This window comes from Kogia breviceps, chromosome 19 (genome assembly GCF_026419965.1).
Source record: "Kogia breviceps isolate mKogBre1 chromosome 19, mKogBre1 haplotype 1, whole genome shotgun sequence".
Classification (NCBI taxonomy): Eukaryota; Metazoa; Chordata; class Mammalia; order Artiodactyla; family Physeteridae; genus Kogia; species Kogia breviceps.
This window is the reverse complement of record NC_081328.1, coordinates 7743853-7757850: the sequence shown is the minus strand read 5'-3', so window position 1 is coordinate 7757850 and position 13998 is coordinate 7743853. Positions and strand designations below refer to the sequence as shown.

The 13998-nt window shown below is 53.6% G+C and overlaps 1 protein-coding gene across 15 annotated transcripts in view; it reads right to left on the bottom strand.

Moving 5' to 3' along the window:
* Positions 1-13998, bottom strand: part of MYH10 (myosin heavy chain 10) — a 195963-nt gene that overhangs the window by 12308 nt on the left and 169657 nt on the right. For all 15 annotated transcript variants that reach the window (XM_067021824.1, XM_067021825.1, XM_067021832.1 and 12 more), the window contains 11 exons: positions 13214-13351; positions 12033-12156; positions 10588-10759; positions 9297-9509; positions 6906-7050; positions 6174-6380; positions 4943-5047; positions 3313-3465; positions 2719-2967; positions 2227-2439; positions 432-644 (listed from right to left, as the gene is read on the bottom strand). In XM_067021824.1, the coding sequence (XP_066877925.1) occupies positions 432-644; positions 2227-2439; positions 2719-2967; positions 3313-3465; positions 4943-5047; positions 6174-6380; positions 6906-7050; positions 9297-9509; positions 10588-10759; positions 12033-12156; positions 13214-13351 (1932 nt within the window). The remainder of the gene's footprint in view (positions 1-431; positions 645-2226; positions 2440-2718; positions 2968-3312; positions 3466-4942; positions 5048-6173; positions 6381-6905; positions 7051-9296; positions 9510-10587; positions 10760-12032; positions 12157-13213; positions 13352-13998) is intronic.

Below are 13998 nucleotides of genomic sequence, written 5' to 3'. Positions count from 1 at the left end.
ATAAGTGCCCAAGCAACTTCTTAAAATTAAAAAATGTAAGTACCTAGAGGTTTCCCTTTAAAGAGTGGCTTAACGAGGACGTGGGATCTGACCTTCGGAATACTCGGAATCACCTTGTCAGGCACATACTGATTCTTCCCTTTACCGATACTCATGAGACGCCCAGAACTTGAACCTGACTACATAGCCCTGGAGGTTTTCCACTGAGGGCTTTTCAGTGGATATTCTGGCTTGTAAGTAGCAGTGATATTATCTGAGAAATAGGAAATCAAAACCAATTGTGTCACATTTTAAAGGATAAAATTATCAAATGACCATACAAACCTCCTCCAGCTCATATGTTCCAATGTGAATGAGTAAGATACTGACCCCAAAGCGGGCTTTGGGGGCAAACCGGTTCCTGTTCCGGGGGCCCCTCTTCCACGACCTACCTGTTTAACGAGCAGCCGCTTCTTCTCCTCGTTCTGCTCGTCTCGGGTCTGCAAGTCCCTCTCGAACTGGGCCTTCATGGCCTGCATGTTGACCTCCAGGCGAAGCTTGGCGTCTTCGGTCGCCTGAAGCTCATCTTCCAGCTCTTCCAGCTGGGTCCGCATCTCCTCCACCTGCTGCTCTAGGGCCCGTTTGGATTTTTCAAGTTCGTGAACCTGGACCACAGGAAGCACAGCCAGGGGATGACCCTTGGCGGAGGGCAAGCGAGGACAGCAGTTCCTGTTCTACAGGCACCGCCCCCCCCACGCCTCCTCCCCTCCCACTGCAGCGGCACTAGCCCCCGTTTCAGAGCGCGCCACCTGAGTGACAGGCCTGGTTTCTTTATTCACGGGTGCTCGAGGGTCGCTCGGTTACTCTCCCGTGACCTCGAGGCCGAGAGAGCTTTAAAAGCGGTGAACAATGAAAAGAGCACAGTGTCGGGGAATCGCCCGTTGACTGGCCACCGGCCTGAGGTCTGTGCCTAACACAGGACCTCCCTCCTGCTGTGGGAAAGGCCGTTTGTGTTGAAAATGCGCACGTGGAGACTTCCACACTCAGGCCTGTGAGGCCCGCAAGGCGGGCTTACAGTGAAAAAGAGGCTTGACCCCTCTCTGCGCAGAGATGCCCACCACACCCGTTTACTGAGTTCTCGGTGCCGAGCGCCGTGCTGGGTGCCCCCCCTTCACGTCCCCTCTGATCCTGGAGGCGAGCCTCAGGCAGGCGTGCGCAGGCGCTGTTATGCTGTGTCCCTCCGGGGTTCACTGCCATCTCGGTTGTCACACGGGCAGGAGAAGCCTTACACTTACAGCGTGAGGAGGGCCTGTGTCTCTTAGTGTCCGGCACTTCACAGGCACAAAGGAAATGCTTGTGGAAGGAATGTGGGCCTGTCGTTTGTTCTAAAGAAAACTAATATGGACCAAGAAAATGGAATCGGTGGTGGAATTCTCTCTCTACGTTGTACTATGTCATCCTGGCCATTTCTACTCTGGGAGGGCTCTTCTTGTCCACGGGGCCGGTCCCCAGGCTGTAGGAGACTCAGCAGGAAGGCAGGACAGTCCTTCCTCCCTTTATGATGTGGCCGGAGAGCCCGTGTCCCGGGAAAATGAGCTCTTATCTTTAGAGAGGACTTTATGCCTTTCAGAGCACAGCTGCAGCAGCTTCATGAAACAGGCAAGTACCACGTCCATTTGACAGAAGAGGAAACTTAGGCTTAGACACGTTAAATGGGAGCTTGGGGGAGAGTCAAGCCCCGAACCTGTTCTGACCCCCAGGCCTGGGTCCCCCATCACTATCCTCAACACCTCGTACACTAGGGGAGGGGGTAGGGTAAATAAAAACCACAGCAGCTCTTGGTGCGGGGGGGGGGGGGGCGGCGGCGGCGTGTGCAGTGGGAGGAGGAGGGGGTCCCACCTGGCTCCTCTCCAGCTTCCCCACTCGGTGCAGGAGACAGGCCCCACTACCCTCAGCCTGCAGGGACCTCAGGTGCCTGCATCTGACAACCACCTGAGACCCAGGAACGGAGAGACCCTTCATTTAAAGGACCCCTGCCAGGATGCAGCTTAGGGCGGCGAGAACCCCCCGCCTGGCTTTGGCACAGGTACCCGAGAGCAGACTGCAGAAAACCTGATGCCTTATCCCGGGAGTCTTTAACCCCCTATTTATATACAGGCCAAGGCACTCCTGGTGCCCTTTGCCGTAGGGCTGGGCCTTCCCAGAGTCGCCGGCCTGCCCCGAAGGTGCCGCCCCCGGGACACTCACGTTCTTGCCCACGTCGTCCTTGGAGCTCATCAGGTCCTCCATGTCTGCCCGCAGCTGCTTGTTCTGACGCTCAGACTCTTCCCTGGCCTCCAGGGCCTCCTCCAGGGCGCGGGCCAGGGACAGGGCTTTGGTCTCTTTCTCTCTGGCCTCTGCTTCGGCCCGGTCTCGCTCTTCTGCGTAGCGGGCAGAGATGTTCTTCTCTTCTGCTAACAGCTACACGGGGCAGCGTTGGGAAACAGTAAAAATCGATTTCAAAAGCAGCGGAGACTCCTCTCATCTGCTACGTGCCTGAATTATTGCTAAGAATATCAGGGGTGTTCTCCTGTTTCCTTCTTTATGCCGGTCTGCTTTTTCCAATTTTGCTATAAATATATATTGCTCTTAAATAAGAAAGGATTATTTTAAGCCGAAATGACAAAGCTGAGGGCTTTGCCAGGAGGACACGTGCGGCGCTGGCCCGGGAGCCCAGGGGTGGGGGCGCCGGGCACCCACCTGATCGAACTTCTTCTGCTTCTTCTCCAAGTTGGAGACGACCTGGCGTTGGTGGTCCAGGTCCACGAGCAGGTCGTCGAGCTCCTGCTGCAGGCGGTTCTTGGTCTTTTCCAGCTTGTCGTAGGCCAGGGCCTTCTCCTCCAGGCGCTGGCTCAGTGCTTCCACGTCTTTAAGGAGCTTCTTCTTGGCTTCTTCCAAGCTTTCAATTGTCCCCAGGTCATCATCTACTTTCTTCTTGGTATCTGTCAACTGAAGGAAAAAAGATCACTATTAAAGAACTCAACTGGATTTCACACTTGAGGAATAAAGATAAAACTTGTTTTCGATATTTTGTCACAAGAAATAATACAAAACAATACTACATGTTTCTGAGCAAGTGAATCTTAGACCAGAAATTTCTTCGCTAATCACCTATAAAAGGGTGTGACTGGATTGGAATTCACACAGTTGACACAGTCCGAGGGCCTTTGCCTCGCTCCCAGCAAGACCCCACTAACTGTCCCAGATGGAGCTGAAAGCACCCAGCAGGGCAGGGACGTTAGCTGCTAAATGCACACATCGAGGCCACACCGCGTCCCAAGTGGATGCACGCACCTGGGCCTGCAGGGCCAACACCTGCTTTTCCAGGTTCTTCCTGGCCTCCTCCTCCTCCTCTTGCTGCTCCTGAAGGCTGTTCTTCTCCTCCTCCAGCTGCCGGATCCGGCTGCTCAGGTTCAGTTTTTGGCGTGTCTCTTCCTGAAGAAGCTCCTGTTTATTTTTATTAAACGGTCAGTACTTAGGTTATGGTAATCACCCAAACCACAATGCCTCTGTTAAAAAAAACAGAGTCTCCGGCTTCCCTGATGGCGCAGTGGTTGGGAATCTGCCTGCCAAGGCAGGGGACACGGGTTCGAGCCCTGTTCTGGGAAGATCCCACATGCCGCGGAGCGGCTGGGCCCGTGAGCCACAACTACTGAGCCTGTGCGTCTGGAGCCTGTGCTCCGCAACGAGAGAGGCCGCGATAGTGAGAGGCCCGCGCACCGCGATGAAGAGTGGCCCCCGCTCGCTGCAACTGGAGAAAGCCCTCGCACAGAAACGAAGACCCAACACAGCCAAAAATAAATAAATTTTAAAAAAACCAACAAAACAAACAAAAAAACATAGAGTCTCAGTGTGTGGGAAATGCCCAGTGATATTAACAAACAAGTGATTTTAAAACACACCTGATCATTTAACAAGTGCCCTTAACACAATATTGCTCTAAAGTTGTTCATGAGGGAGTTCCCTGGCAGTCCAATGGTTAGGACTCTGCGCTTTCACTGCTGAGGGCGCGGGTTCAACCCCGGGTCAGGGAATCAAGATCCCGCAATGTGCAGTGTGGCCAAAAAACCAAAAACAAACTTGTTCACAAGCAATGGCAGCGTCACCCCCCACCCCACACAGGGTCCCAGGCCAGGGACCTGCGAGCTTCTCTTTCCCACATCCTTTATCACTCCTGGAATCCTTTCCTGTTTCTCTCAGGTCAGTGTTAACGGACAAAAACCATGAGAAAATGTTTAAAACGGCCAGCAGTGCACGAATGTATAACAGGACCGCCGCCTGGTGAACCGCACCCCAGGCAGCGCCCGGCCAGACAGCAAGAGCCATCTCCCAGGCACCCACATGCCTGCCAGACACAGGAACCGCAGGCTCTAGATAGGAGCTCAAAGGTGAGTCCCTGAGCATCAGGGCTGGTTTTGGTGCAAGACGGTTGAAAATAAACGTAGAGCAGAATGGCTTCCCTGGTGGCGCAGTGGTTAAGAATCCGCCTGCCCATACAGGGGACACGGGTTCGAGCCCCGGTCCGGGAAGATCCCACATGCCACGGAGCAGCTAAGTCTGTGCGCCACAACTACTGAGCCTGCGCTCTAGAGCCCACGAGCCACAACTACTGAATGAAGCCCGTGCGCCTAGAGCCCGTGCTCCGCAACAAGGGAAGCCACCGCAATGAGGAGCCCGCGCACCGCGACGAAGAGACGCCCCCGCTCGCCGCAGCTAGAGAAAGCACGCGCGCAGCAACAAAGACCCAACACAGCCAAAAATAAATAGATAATTAAATAAAGTAAATGTATATAAAGAAAACAAAGTAGAGCAGAAAATCAGAAAGAGGTGATAAGAGGGCAGTTCTGGGAATAGCATGTTTCACCAACTCACAGATCACAGAAGCTGCAGAGTTACTATTAACACTCCACCCCCAGGGGAATACCTGTGTGTCCTGGAGTTGCGACTCAAGACCAGCCGCGTCCTTGGCAAACTTAATACCCTTTTTCTCTGCTTCTTCTAGAAGAGTTGAGACATTATCCAGTTCATTCTGCAAGGAGGAGCGAAAGGTTATGACTCACGTCAGCAGCAGGCAGAGAGAAAAGAGTGGTGGTTCTGGACCCTAGATGCACACGAAGCGAGCGTATCGCGGAGAGGAGGGGTCAGCCTCAGCTAAGCAGGGCTCACCAGCGAGAGTCTGCCGCCCCCGTGAGCAGGCCCTGAGCCAGCCAGCCACCGCAGACAGCCTCCACCTCCCACCCGGACGGGGAGGCTGAGGACGGCAGAGCCCACACGTGGAGGGCGTTCTCCTAACTGGCTTTGCTACCTTGTTTCTCGGCGGCAAGAGGCAAAAATTATACCAAATCCTCTGAAAGAGTGGCTGCCGTCCCGTGTGAGGAGGCTCAAGATCAGCAGGTGTTTTATTGTAACCCTTCTTCACACGAAGATGCACTATCCGTATGCTGGGGGAGGTGGGTGGGGGGCGCAAGCGTAATTCATTTTCTTAGAGAACTGGAAAACCTTATCACACAGATTCGAAGAAGTTTACATTGTAAGAGTCACAGCCCACAGTTCTTTTTAAGCTGAAAGAAAATCCGGTGTGATATATTTATCATGAACATGTAGCTATTTCTTAGGGTCAGGTTTTATGAATAAGAGGGTAAAAACATTCTTTTCCTTTTCCGTGTGTAATTAATGATAGCTCTAAAATGCCTCCCCCCTAGAAACGCCCGTGGCGTAAGACCGTCTGTGTTTTTTTGTGGGGACAGTGGGTCGTAGACAAAAGGGACAGGAGTTGCCTTTCGTTCTAGTCTGTCCTCTAGTCACGTGAGCAGAGGGAAGGCACACGGAGGGCGTTTCTATACTTGAAACCCAAGCTGATGGCGTTTCTGTTTATCCTCATTTTAGCAGCGCCCTTCAGAGACCCCCCCACTTCACCAGTCTTGGCAGCAGTGGGGCGGGGAGGGCCGTGGACTCGGCAGAGCCCAGAGGCAGGCGAGCTTCTCACGTCCTCGTCCACCAGACTCACCTGGGGGCGCTGGGAGCTTCAAGTGGGAGAACAACACAAGGAGCCTAAGGCGGACCTGGGGCAGCCCCGGGGGCCCCCCCGGTGTCAGTCCCCGCCCCGTCCCGCCCGACACTGGGGGCGACGCCCAGGAAAGGCTCCCCAGGCCTACCTGTAACTTATTCGCTTTCTCGGCCAGTTCCAGCCTGAGCCTGTCCCCTTCCGAGACCTTGGCGTGGAGCTCCTGCACCTGGGCGTCCAGCTTCTTCCTCCTGTGCTCAGACTCGGCCTTGACCTGCTGCAGCACCTTCACCTCGCACGCCAGCTCCTTGTTGTCTGTCTCCAGGCCCTGCCTGTTCTTCTCCAGGTTTGCCTTGAGCTGGGAGAGGGAAGGGAAACACAGTTCGCCGGCAGTTTTACAACAGAGGGCGCAAAGGGCACGGCTTTGGTATCCGGAGAACCGTGCCGACACGGCGTGAGCCCGCAGGCAACACGTGCTGCACGAATGAAGGAAGACACCCGCTGTCCTCGGAGCGTGAAGACTTCTGCGCGTGGAGCGGCCCTGTGCACGCGGCGCGGGGCGGCAGGTACAGTGTGGGGGTGCCGGCAGCACCGCGGGCAGCCAGCACGTGCGATACGGGAGCGGGACCCGTGAAGCAAGGGCAACGACGCGTGTGGCGCCCGAGACAGACCCGGGGCAGGAGGGACGGGGGGCAGGAGGGGCGGAGCCCCGGGGACACTTGCGGGGCCCGGCGGCCTCCGGGGAGCAGGTGAGCGGGAGCAGGACTTCCAGCTGCGGAAGGGTCGGAGCTAAGTCTCGGGGGGAGAGGGCTGTCAGTGAGAGGAGCATGTGATCTTCGACAGAATCAGGGGCCCCCGGCGCCGCCCACCGGCGCGCCCCTACCCTCTTCGCCTGCTCCAGCTGTTCCGAGAGCTCCTCCAGGGCGGTCGCGTGCCTCTGCCTCATGTCCTGGATCTGAGCCTCGTGGTTCTTCGTTTCCTCCTCGAGAGCCTTCTTCAGCTCTGCCACTTCTTGTTCACGCTTGGTACTAGAGACACGTAATTTCAGAGGGAGAAGCTCAGAATTAGTTGAATGACTAAATTAAACGCACGTTTTGGAAGTTCTGCTTTTGTCTGAAACATGACATGGATTCCAGGAGGCTGGCGTGTCTGTTATTGTGGTAGCGGGAAACCTTCCAGAACCAGCACGACCCCCGTTCCCCATGCGACTTACAGTCGAGACACCGTGTAATGTCCCTAAGGGTCTTCGGACGTTCGGGGCAGCCTGCGTGTATCACAGGCCAGGCACTGCTTCACACAAGTTGCCCAAATGCCTGCCACAGCGCCAGCAGGCATTTCAATAAAGCCGGAAGAGGGTAAACCCCCAAAAGGGCTGGTAAAGGCTCATCGGGCAGGACACTGCACCCCGACAGAAGTGGGGCTCAGCACCACCTTTAATTTAAGTGCACAGCTTAACACCGAAACCAGTTAAGGTAAATACCACCCCTGCTGAGAGCTGCCGGAACACAGAGCGCTTAGAGAGCGGTAACTTTCCAGTCATCCTGAAGCACAACTCTGGCAAACTTGCTCTGAAACCCGCAGCCAGTTACAACAGTGCCGTATGTGCTGATTGCTGTGCGGGTGCACTTTCCTCTCTTTACAAGGAAGTGAAATCTAGGGGCTGCGACCAGCTTGCGGCAAAGAGAAGAGGGGCCCAGATGGCTGCTGGCTGCGTGGGGGCAGGTCCTGGCTCGGCCGCACGTTCACTGGAGGTGAAAGGCGTGCGGGGGTCCGGCCTTGTCCTCTGCAAGCCTCCGTGCAGAGAAGGGATGGATGCTGGAGGTGGAGGAGGGGCACCAGCATCCAAGCATCAGCCCAGCAAGACAGAGACTCCATCGAGGTTACTTCAGTTCACCCCCCATCTACCAGGTGGCAACACCCATTTCCCCCGATGCATTGGAACTGCAAGACCATCCGACCCCTTCACCAGCAGAAGCAGGGAGTGCTCTGTTGGAGCACATCCACGGTTTTAACAAATATGCACATACTGGACTTCCCTGGTGGTCCACTGGTTAAGACTCGGTGCTTCCAATGCAAGGAGGGTGGGTTTGATCCCTGCTTGGGGAACTAAGATCCTGCAAGCCGTGCAGTGTGGCAAAAAAAAAAAAAAAAAGCGCCTATCATTGGTACTTTTTTTTTTTTTAAACAAGAGTTGAAGGGAAGAAGTGAGCAGAACCTTTTTTTCTATCGTGGTTGAAAGCCCAGCTGAGAATGACTATTTCAACCAAGTCTAATCATTAGACTGTGGGTTCCAGCCCACAGTTCAGTGGTTTCCAGATATTTAAAAAGCAGGTATTTTAAAGACAAGGCCAGGACTTAAAACTGCTAAAAGCAGAGCTGCTCTGTGGAGGCGGGTAGGAGCCTCTAGCCCCACGGGCTCAGGTGGCTCTGCGGGGACACACCCTCCCGTTGCCGTGAGGCTCCGCGCGTTCGCGGGCGAAGTCCCTGGCACGTTATCGGGCTCACCTCCTCCGTTTCTCCGGCACTGAGCGCTCCGGACACCCACCGTCTGACCTCAGCCCGACGGCTCGGCACGGCTTCTCTCCGGGCCCAGCACCTGACGGGCACACGCCCCTACCCACCTGCCTCTGTAAATGATCCCTACTGCCCTCGCCTTACTGCAGGCTCTCCCTTAGCCCCCCTCTCGGGGGCAGGCTCCGCTTCCCACACTCACGGCCTGGGGCAGGGGGCGGGGCTGGAGGAGGCGGTCAGGGACCTCCCGTGAGTGAGTCATGTCTGGCTGCGCTCTCACTCTCCTCCTGCCTACGCCCGGCGGCTGGCCCATCTGTTACGTGGGTACCTGCACTCACGTGTCCTTTTGTCTTTGTGGACACGGGCCTCCTTCTCGTCTGTTTCCTCACCACTGTTCATCAGGCCAATTGCTGCGCCCAGCAGATGCCCAAACACCCCCACCTCCTCCGGTTTCTGTGTCTGTCCCCTCTAGCCCTCTGGTCCGTGCCCCCCCCCCCACGTGGTTCAGGTGTAACTCTCCCCTGCAGCCCCGTGTGCGTACCTGGGGCTTTTCTGATCACACCTCCCTCTGCACACCTGGCTGTGGTGCATGCACCCGCCCTGTGCTTTCTACCTACAGGCCGGCTGGTTTCTAACCACCGAGATTTTGTTACTGTTCCACGTGCCACTGTTTCCAGGAAGGAGGGAGGATGCTCGAAGTGACGGCGTACAGGAAAACACCCCACTCCCCGAGGACGAGCATCTCTGCCCTGCCCCCACTTACCGCAGTTCCTGCTGAGCTGCCGTGGTGTCCAGCGTGTCCTCAAGCTCTGTCTTCAGAGCTTCCAGCTCCTCACTCAAGTCCCTCTTCTGCTTTTCCGCCTTGTTCCGCGAAGCCTTCTCGGATTCAAAGTCTTCCTGCAGCTCAGCAAGCTGGGCTTGCAGCTCGCGCACGACTTTCAGCGCGTTGTTCTTGAGCAGCGCCTCGTCGTCACCCCTGCGGAGACACCCGGGCACGGGAAGTGCTCAGAGCCGGCACCCGGGGGAGACCCCGAGACGCCACCCCCGGCCCACGGCTTGGAGGCCCAGAGCTGGTATCAGGACGGAGTCTGGGTCCTGTCCAAAAGGCTAATAAAGTTCTCCGTGAGAAGGTAGGACCGTCTCACTTTAATGATTATAATATTTAAAAATTCCCCCTCAAGCAAATGTTCTTCTAGTTAAAACAGTGCTCAAGGTAGCGGTGTTGTCTGTCAGATTGGTTCCAGCCCACAGTGAACCTGCAAATGCAGAGAAATTCTTGGAACAAAGTGGAAGCAGACCCGCCACCATCACACCCTCCGCTCTACGCCTTCTGTGTCCTCTGGTGCATCTTTTTGTTCACGCGTGGTTTAACGTGGGTGGATGTTCTGACCGGGGACAGGTGGGAAGTTTGAGGTGAGGGAGGGGAAGCTGACACATGGGAGGAGGTGGAGCATTTTAGTTCTGGGTTCCAGCCCTCACCTCTGTAAGTGGCCAAAGAAAGACTAAGAGTGACAGAGGCAGAGAAGAATTTCTGTTATAAGATTTTCTTGATTGTAATACATTATAAATTAAACTGAGTCCTCTGAACATGTAGCCAAATAGTTATTCTTTATAAAGAAATGAAATATTAGTATAAATGTATTTACTATATATGACTTGCATTCTCTAACTGAATGGTTTAGGACTGAATAGCAAATCATGCTAGAAGAGGGGGAATATTTCTGAAAAGTGATTTCCTCTAAACTTCTAAATCATATTGAAATTAATCTGTAACGTACAGAAACCAGAAAATTTGATATGGTTAAAACTGTTCAGGTGTGAATTTCCAAGGATTTCGTGATATGACGTGTGATTTTTCAGTGTGAATACCGAGAAGGATCGATGCGATTTTCTGGCTGCCCCGACACCAGTGCTCCCAGGTCTCCCAGGCCCGTGTCACACCCGATGACAAGGAAGCCGTAAGTCAGTGCCCGGGGTCTCATCTGTCGGGAACCCCCTCCAGCCACAGGCCTAGCGCAGACCCAGCGCGGACCCAGCGCAGACCCAGCGCGGACCTGGCCAGGGCGCCCTGAAGCTCCTCCTCCTTCTTGGCCGCCTGGATCTTGAGCTCGTCAATCTGCGCCTGGAGCTCAGCGATCTGGTCCTGCAGGTCCGTGGTCTCGCCGTCCAGTTTCCTTTTGGCCTTTTCCAGTTCCTGGCGGGTCTTCTCCTCCTTCTTTAAGCGCTCTTTAGGGCAAGATACAAGAAGCCCTTCAACACAGTGACTGTTACTCCACACGGACACATTGACAATGTAAACTGATTAAAGCTGAAGATTAGCCCGTGTATTCTAAAGCATGTCGCTGCCTTAATATCATCCTGCCGGCCGCTCCATCACCTGAAACCAGTTAAGATCAAACCGAAGGCGAGATATATTAGGAGGAGGGTGGAATTTTCAGGAAGAAACTGGGAGGATTGTAAGGATGTCCTTCCACGGGGAGGGGGCGGGCCCCGCTATCAGAGCCAAAGTGACCTGGACCCCGTGCTGTGCCCGGGATCGCAGAGGGCTTGGCAGAGGCTGGGCGGCGTGTGAACCGGGTATGAACCCAGACTGCAGTTCCTGAGCCCTGAGGGCGAGAGGGCAGAGTGTGGGCATCTCGCCCGCCCGCCCTCTGAATCCTGCAGTGATTCCTTCATTAGGGCTGCGGAAGCCTCCCTTCACACACTGTCCTCACCCGCCCATCAGTCAGGTGAGCAAAGGACAGGCCTACCTACCCTTCCCAGAGGAATCGCCTACAGGCAAGAATGGTTTATGGAAAGAATTTCAGGCTGACAACAGCGAGGACAACAAAACCCTAAATACTGTTTCAGAAACCACGCGTTTGCTCCCCGTTGTAAACGACCACGCGACAGCAGGGCGTTAAGAGCCACGTCCTTCCTCCTCTGTCCACGCCCGTCTCCAGCTGCGGGTCAAAGGGAAGGTTTTCTGGGCTCTTTCCAGCTTCCACCCTCTTTTCTTATTTCTTTTGCAGAAAGCAGTGATCCATTTTGCAAAAATCCTAGCATCTGCTGACATGACTTGGGCCATCAGAGCGAGACACTGCTTCCCTGCGCAGAGTCTCCTGCGCCTGCCGGGTTTTGTGTCACTAGCTGTCCCTTTGTGAAGGGACACTAGGCACCTCGACGCAGCATTTAGATGAAACACGTACAAATTTAACGGCCCGTGCGCAGCTCACACTTAATTTAGGTCCCAGCTGTGTCCACCAAAGGGCAATCTATTTTACTACAGGACCTAACTTTAAAAAGTAAAAGTTTAAAAATAATTTAGTGCCGTTTGATGGCACTAAATACTTGGTGACTAGGCAAATGACACCACCATATAAGAGGGCTATTTTAATAGTTGAACCCAAACTGATGAGCGATCCCCACGTACGTTTCCTATTACAGCACGTTCTGATTTAAGTAAAATCTAAAGGCTCATATGTCCTAGCCCTAAATTTCTCTAACCTCCACCACTCACCTTCTAAATCTGAGATCATCACTTCTTGCTTATTCCTGATCTTGGCCAGGTTTTTTGCCTTTTCTTCCTCTTCAGCCAGCTGAGAGGAACACTCAGCAATGCGATCTTCCATGAGTTTCTTTTCCTGAATAGGAAAATCGGCTTCAGAAAAGGCATTCAAAATGACAACTGGGGGCCTCCCTGGTGGCGCAGTGGTTGAGAGTCCGCCTGCCGATGCAGGGGACGCGGGTTCGTGCCCTGGTCCGGAAAGATCCCACGTGCCGCGGAGCGGCTGGGCCCGTGAGCCGTGGCCGCTGAGCCTGCGCGTCCGGAGCCTGTGCTCCGCAACGGGAGAGGCCACAACAGTGAGAGGCCCGCGTACCGCAAAAAAAAAAAAAAAGACAACTGGGTTTGGTTATTACTTAGAAAACAAGCAATGTTGGCACTGTCTCCCCCAGCAGATCGTATATTCCAAAAAGGCAGGAAAGGGAGGCTCATGACCTTCCAGAGCTTCGCCCACCCGCCTGGCCTGCAGTCCTGCAGCCGGTGCTGAATGTATTACCGCCCAGATGGGAACAAGTCGTCGGTGAGTGTCCAAAGGGCACAAAATGTGCACGTTCACTCATCTCAGGGATTAAAAGGATATTTGGTGGATTAAAAAAATTAAATAGTTTCTGTCTTTAGAAATCCATACCGACTATAAATCTGTAGAGACTTAGAGAGAAAACTGAATAAATGAACTTGAAATCTTGAGAATTTCCTCTTTGAAGCCACTTTCAGTGAGAGCATTGACACAAGCATTTTCCATATTCTAAAATCAGCTCTTGGACTCCCCTGGTGGCACAGTGGTTAAGAATCTGCCTGCCAATGCAGGGGACAGGGGTTTGAGCCCTGGTCCGGGAGGATCCCACATGCCGCGGAGCAACTAAGCCCATGCGCCACAACTACTGAGCCTGTGCTCTAGAGCCTGTACGCCACAACTACTGAAGCCGGCGCGCCTAGAGCGCGTGCTCCGCAACAAGGGAAGCCACTGCAATGAGCAGCCCGCGCACCGCGACGAGGAGTAGCCCCCGCTCGCCGCAAGTAGAGGAAAGCCCACGCACAGCAACGGAGACCCAAACGCAGCCAAAAATAAATAAATAAAATAAACTTACTTAAAAAATAAAAATAAAAGCCGCTCTTAAATGGAAAGAGTCTCTTACTTTGATAAATTTGGAATTTTGGTCCTCGAGCAGCAGAATCTCCTCTTCCATCTTCTTGATCTTGGCCTCTGCCGTCACCTTCTCCAGCTGCAGCTTCTGGCGAGCCCCCTCCTCCTCGTCCAGCTGCTCCTCCAGGTCCTTGGGGAGAAGTACATGCGGTCAGTCTCCTCACTTTCTCCACGAGGTTCTACACATGCTAACAAGCGAGGTCAAGATGAAAGGCCAGCTTTTGATTTTCAGAACGGCAGGGTTATTTTTAAAAATATAAGATGTAATTATGCGAAACAGACACTTGTGTCCACTATAGGTTAAGTACAAAGTGGGTCAGTCCTTCTGGAAGCCAACATGGGACAATGCAGCAGCTTTGAAAAAGAGCATTTCTTTTAAACCAGCAATTTCAGGAAAAGGCACAGATGTGATTTATATTTAAAAGACCTGTAGCAAAGTGTTATTTATCATACCGAGGAACTATGAACATACTTCAGAAAAGTCTTGGTGATTAAAAGTGGGTATACTTGTAAAATGGGATAATGTGTAGTTATTAAAATCCGTACTTTAGAATAGTAGTGACACATGGAAATTGAATAATATAGTCCAACTACATCAAACGCATACTTCATTCATTCTACTATGTATGTTTAGCCAAAAGAGAAGAGAAAGAGAACTCAGAAACAACCATGGAAATAGTACAGGTTGGTGAGAAAGGGCTGCCTCAGGTCAGGCGTGCCGTGCCATTCACAACATGAGTGCGTTACTAAACTGGGTGGGATTCCAGAGTTTACACG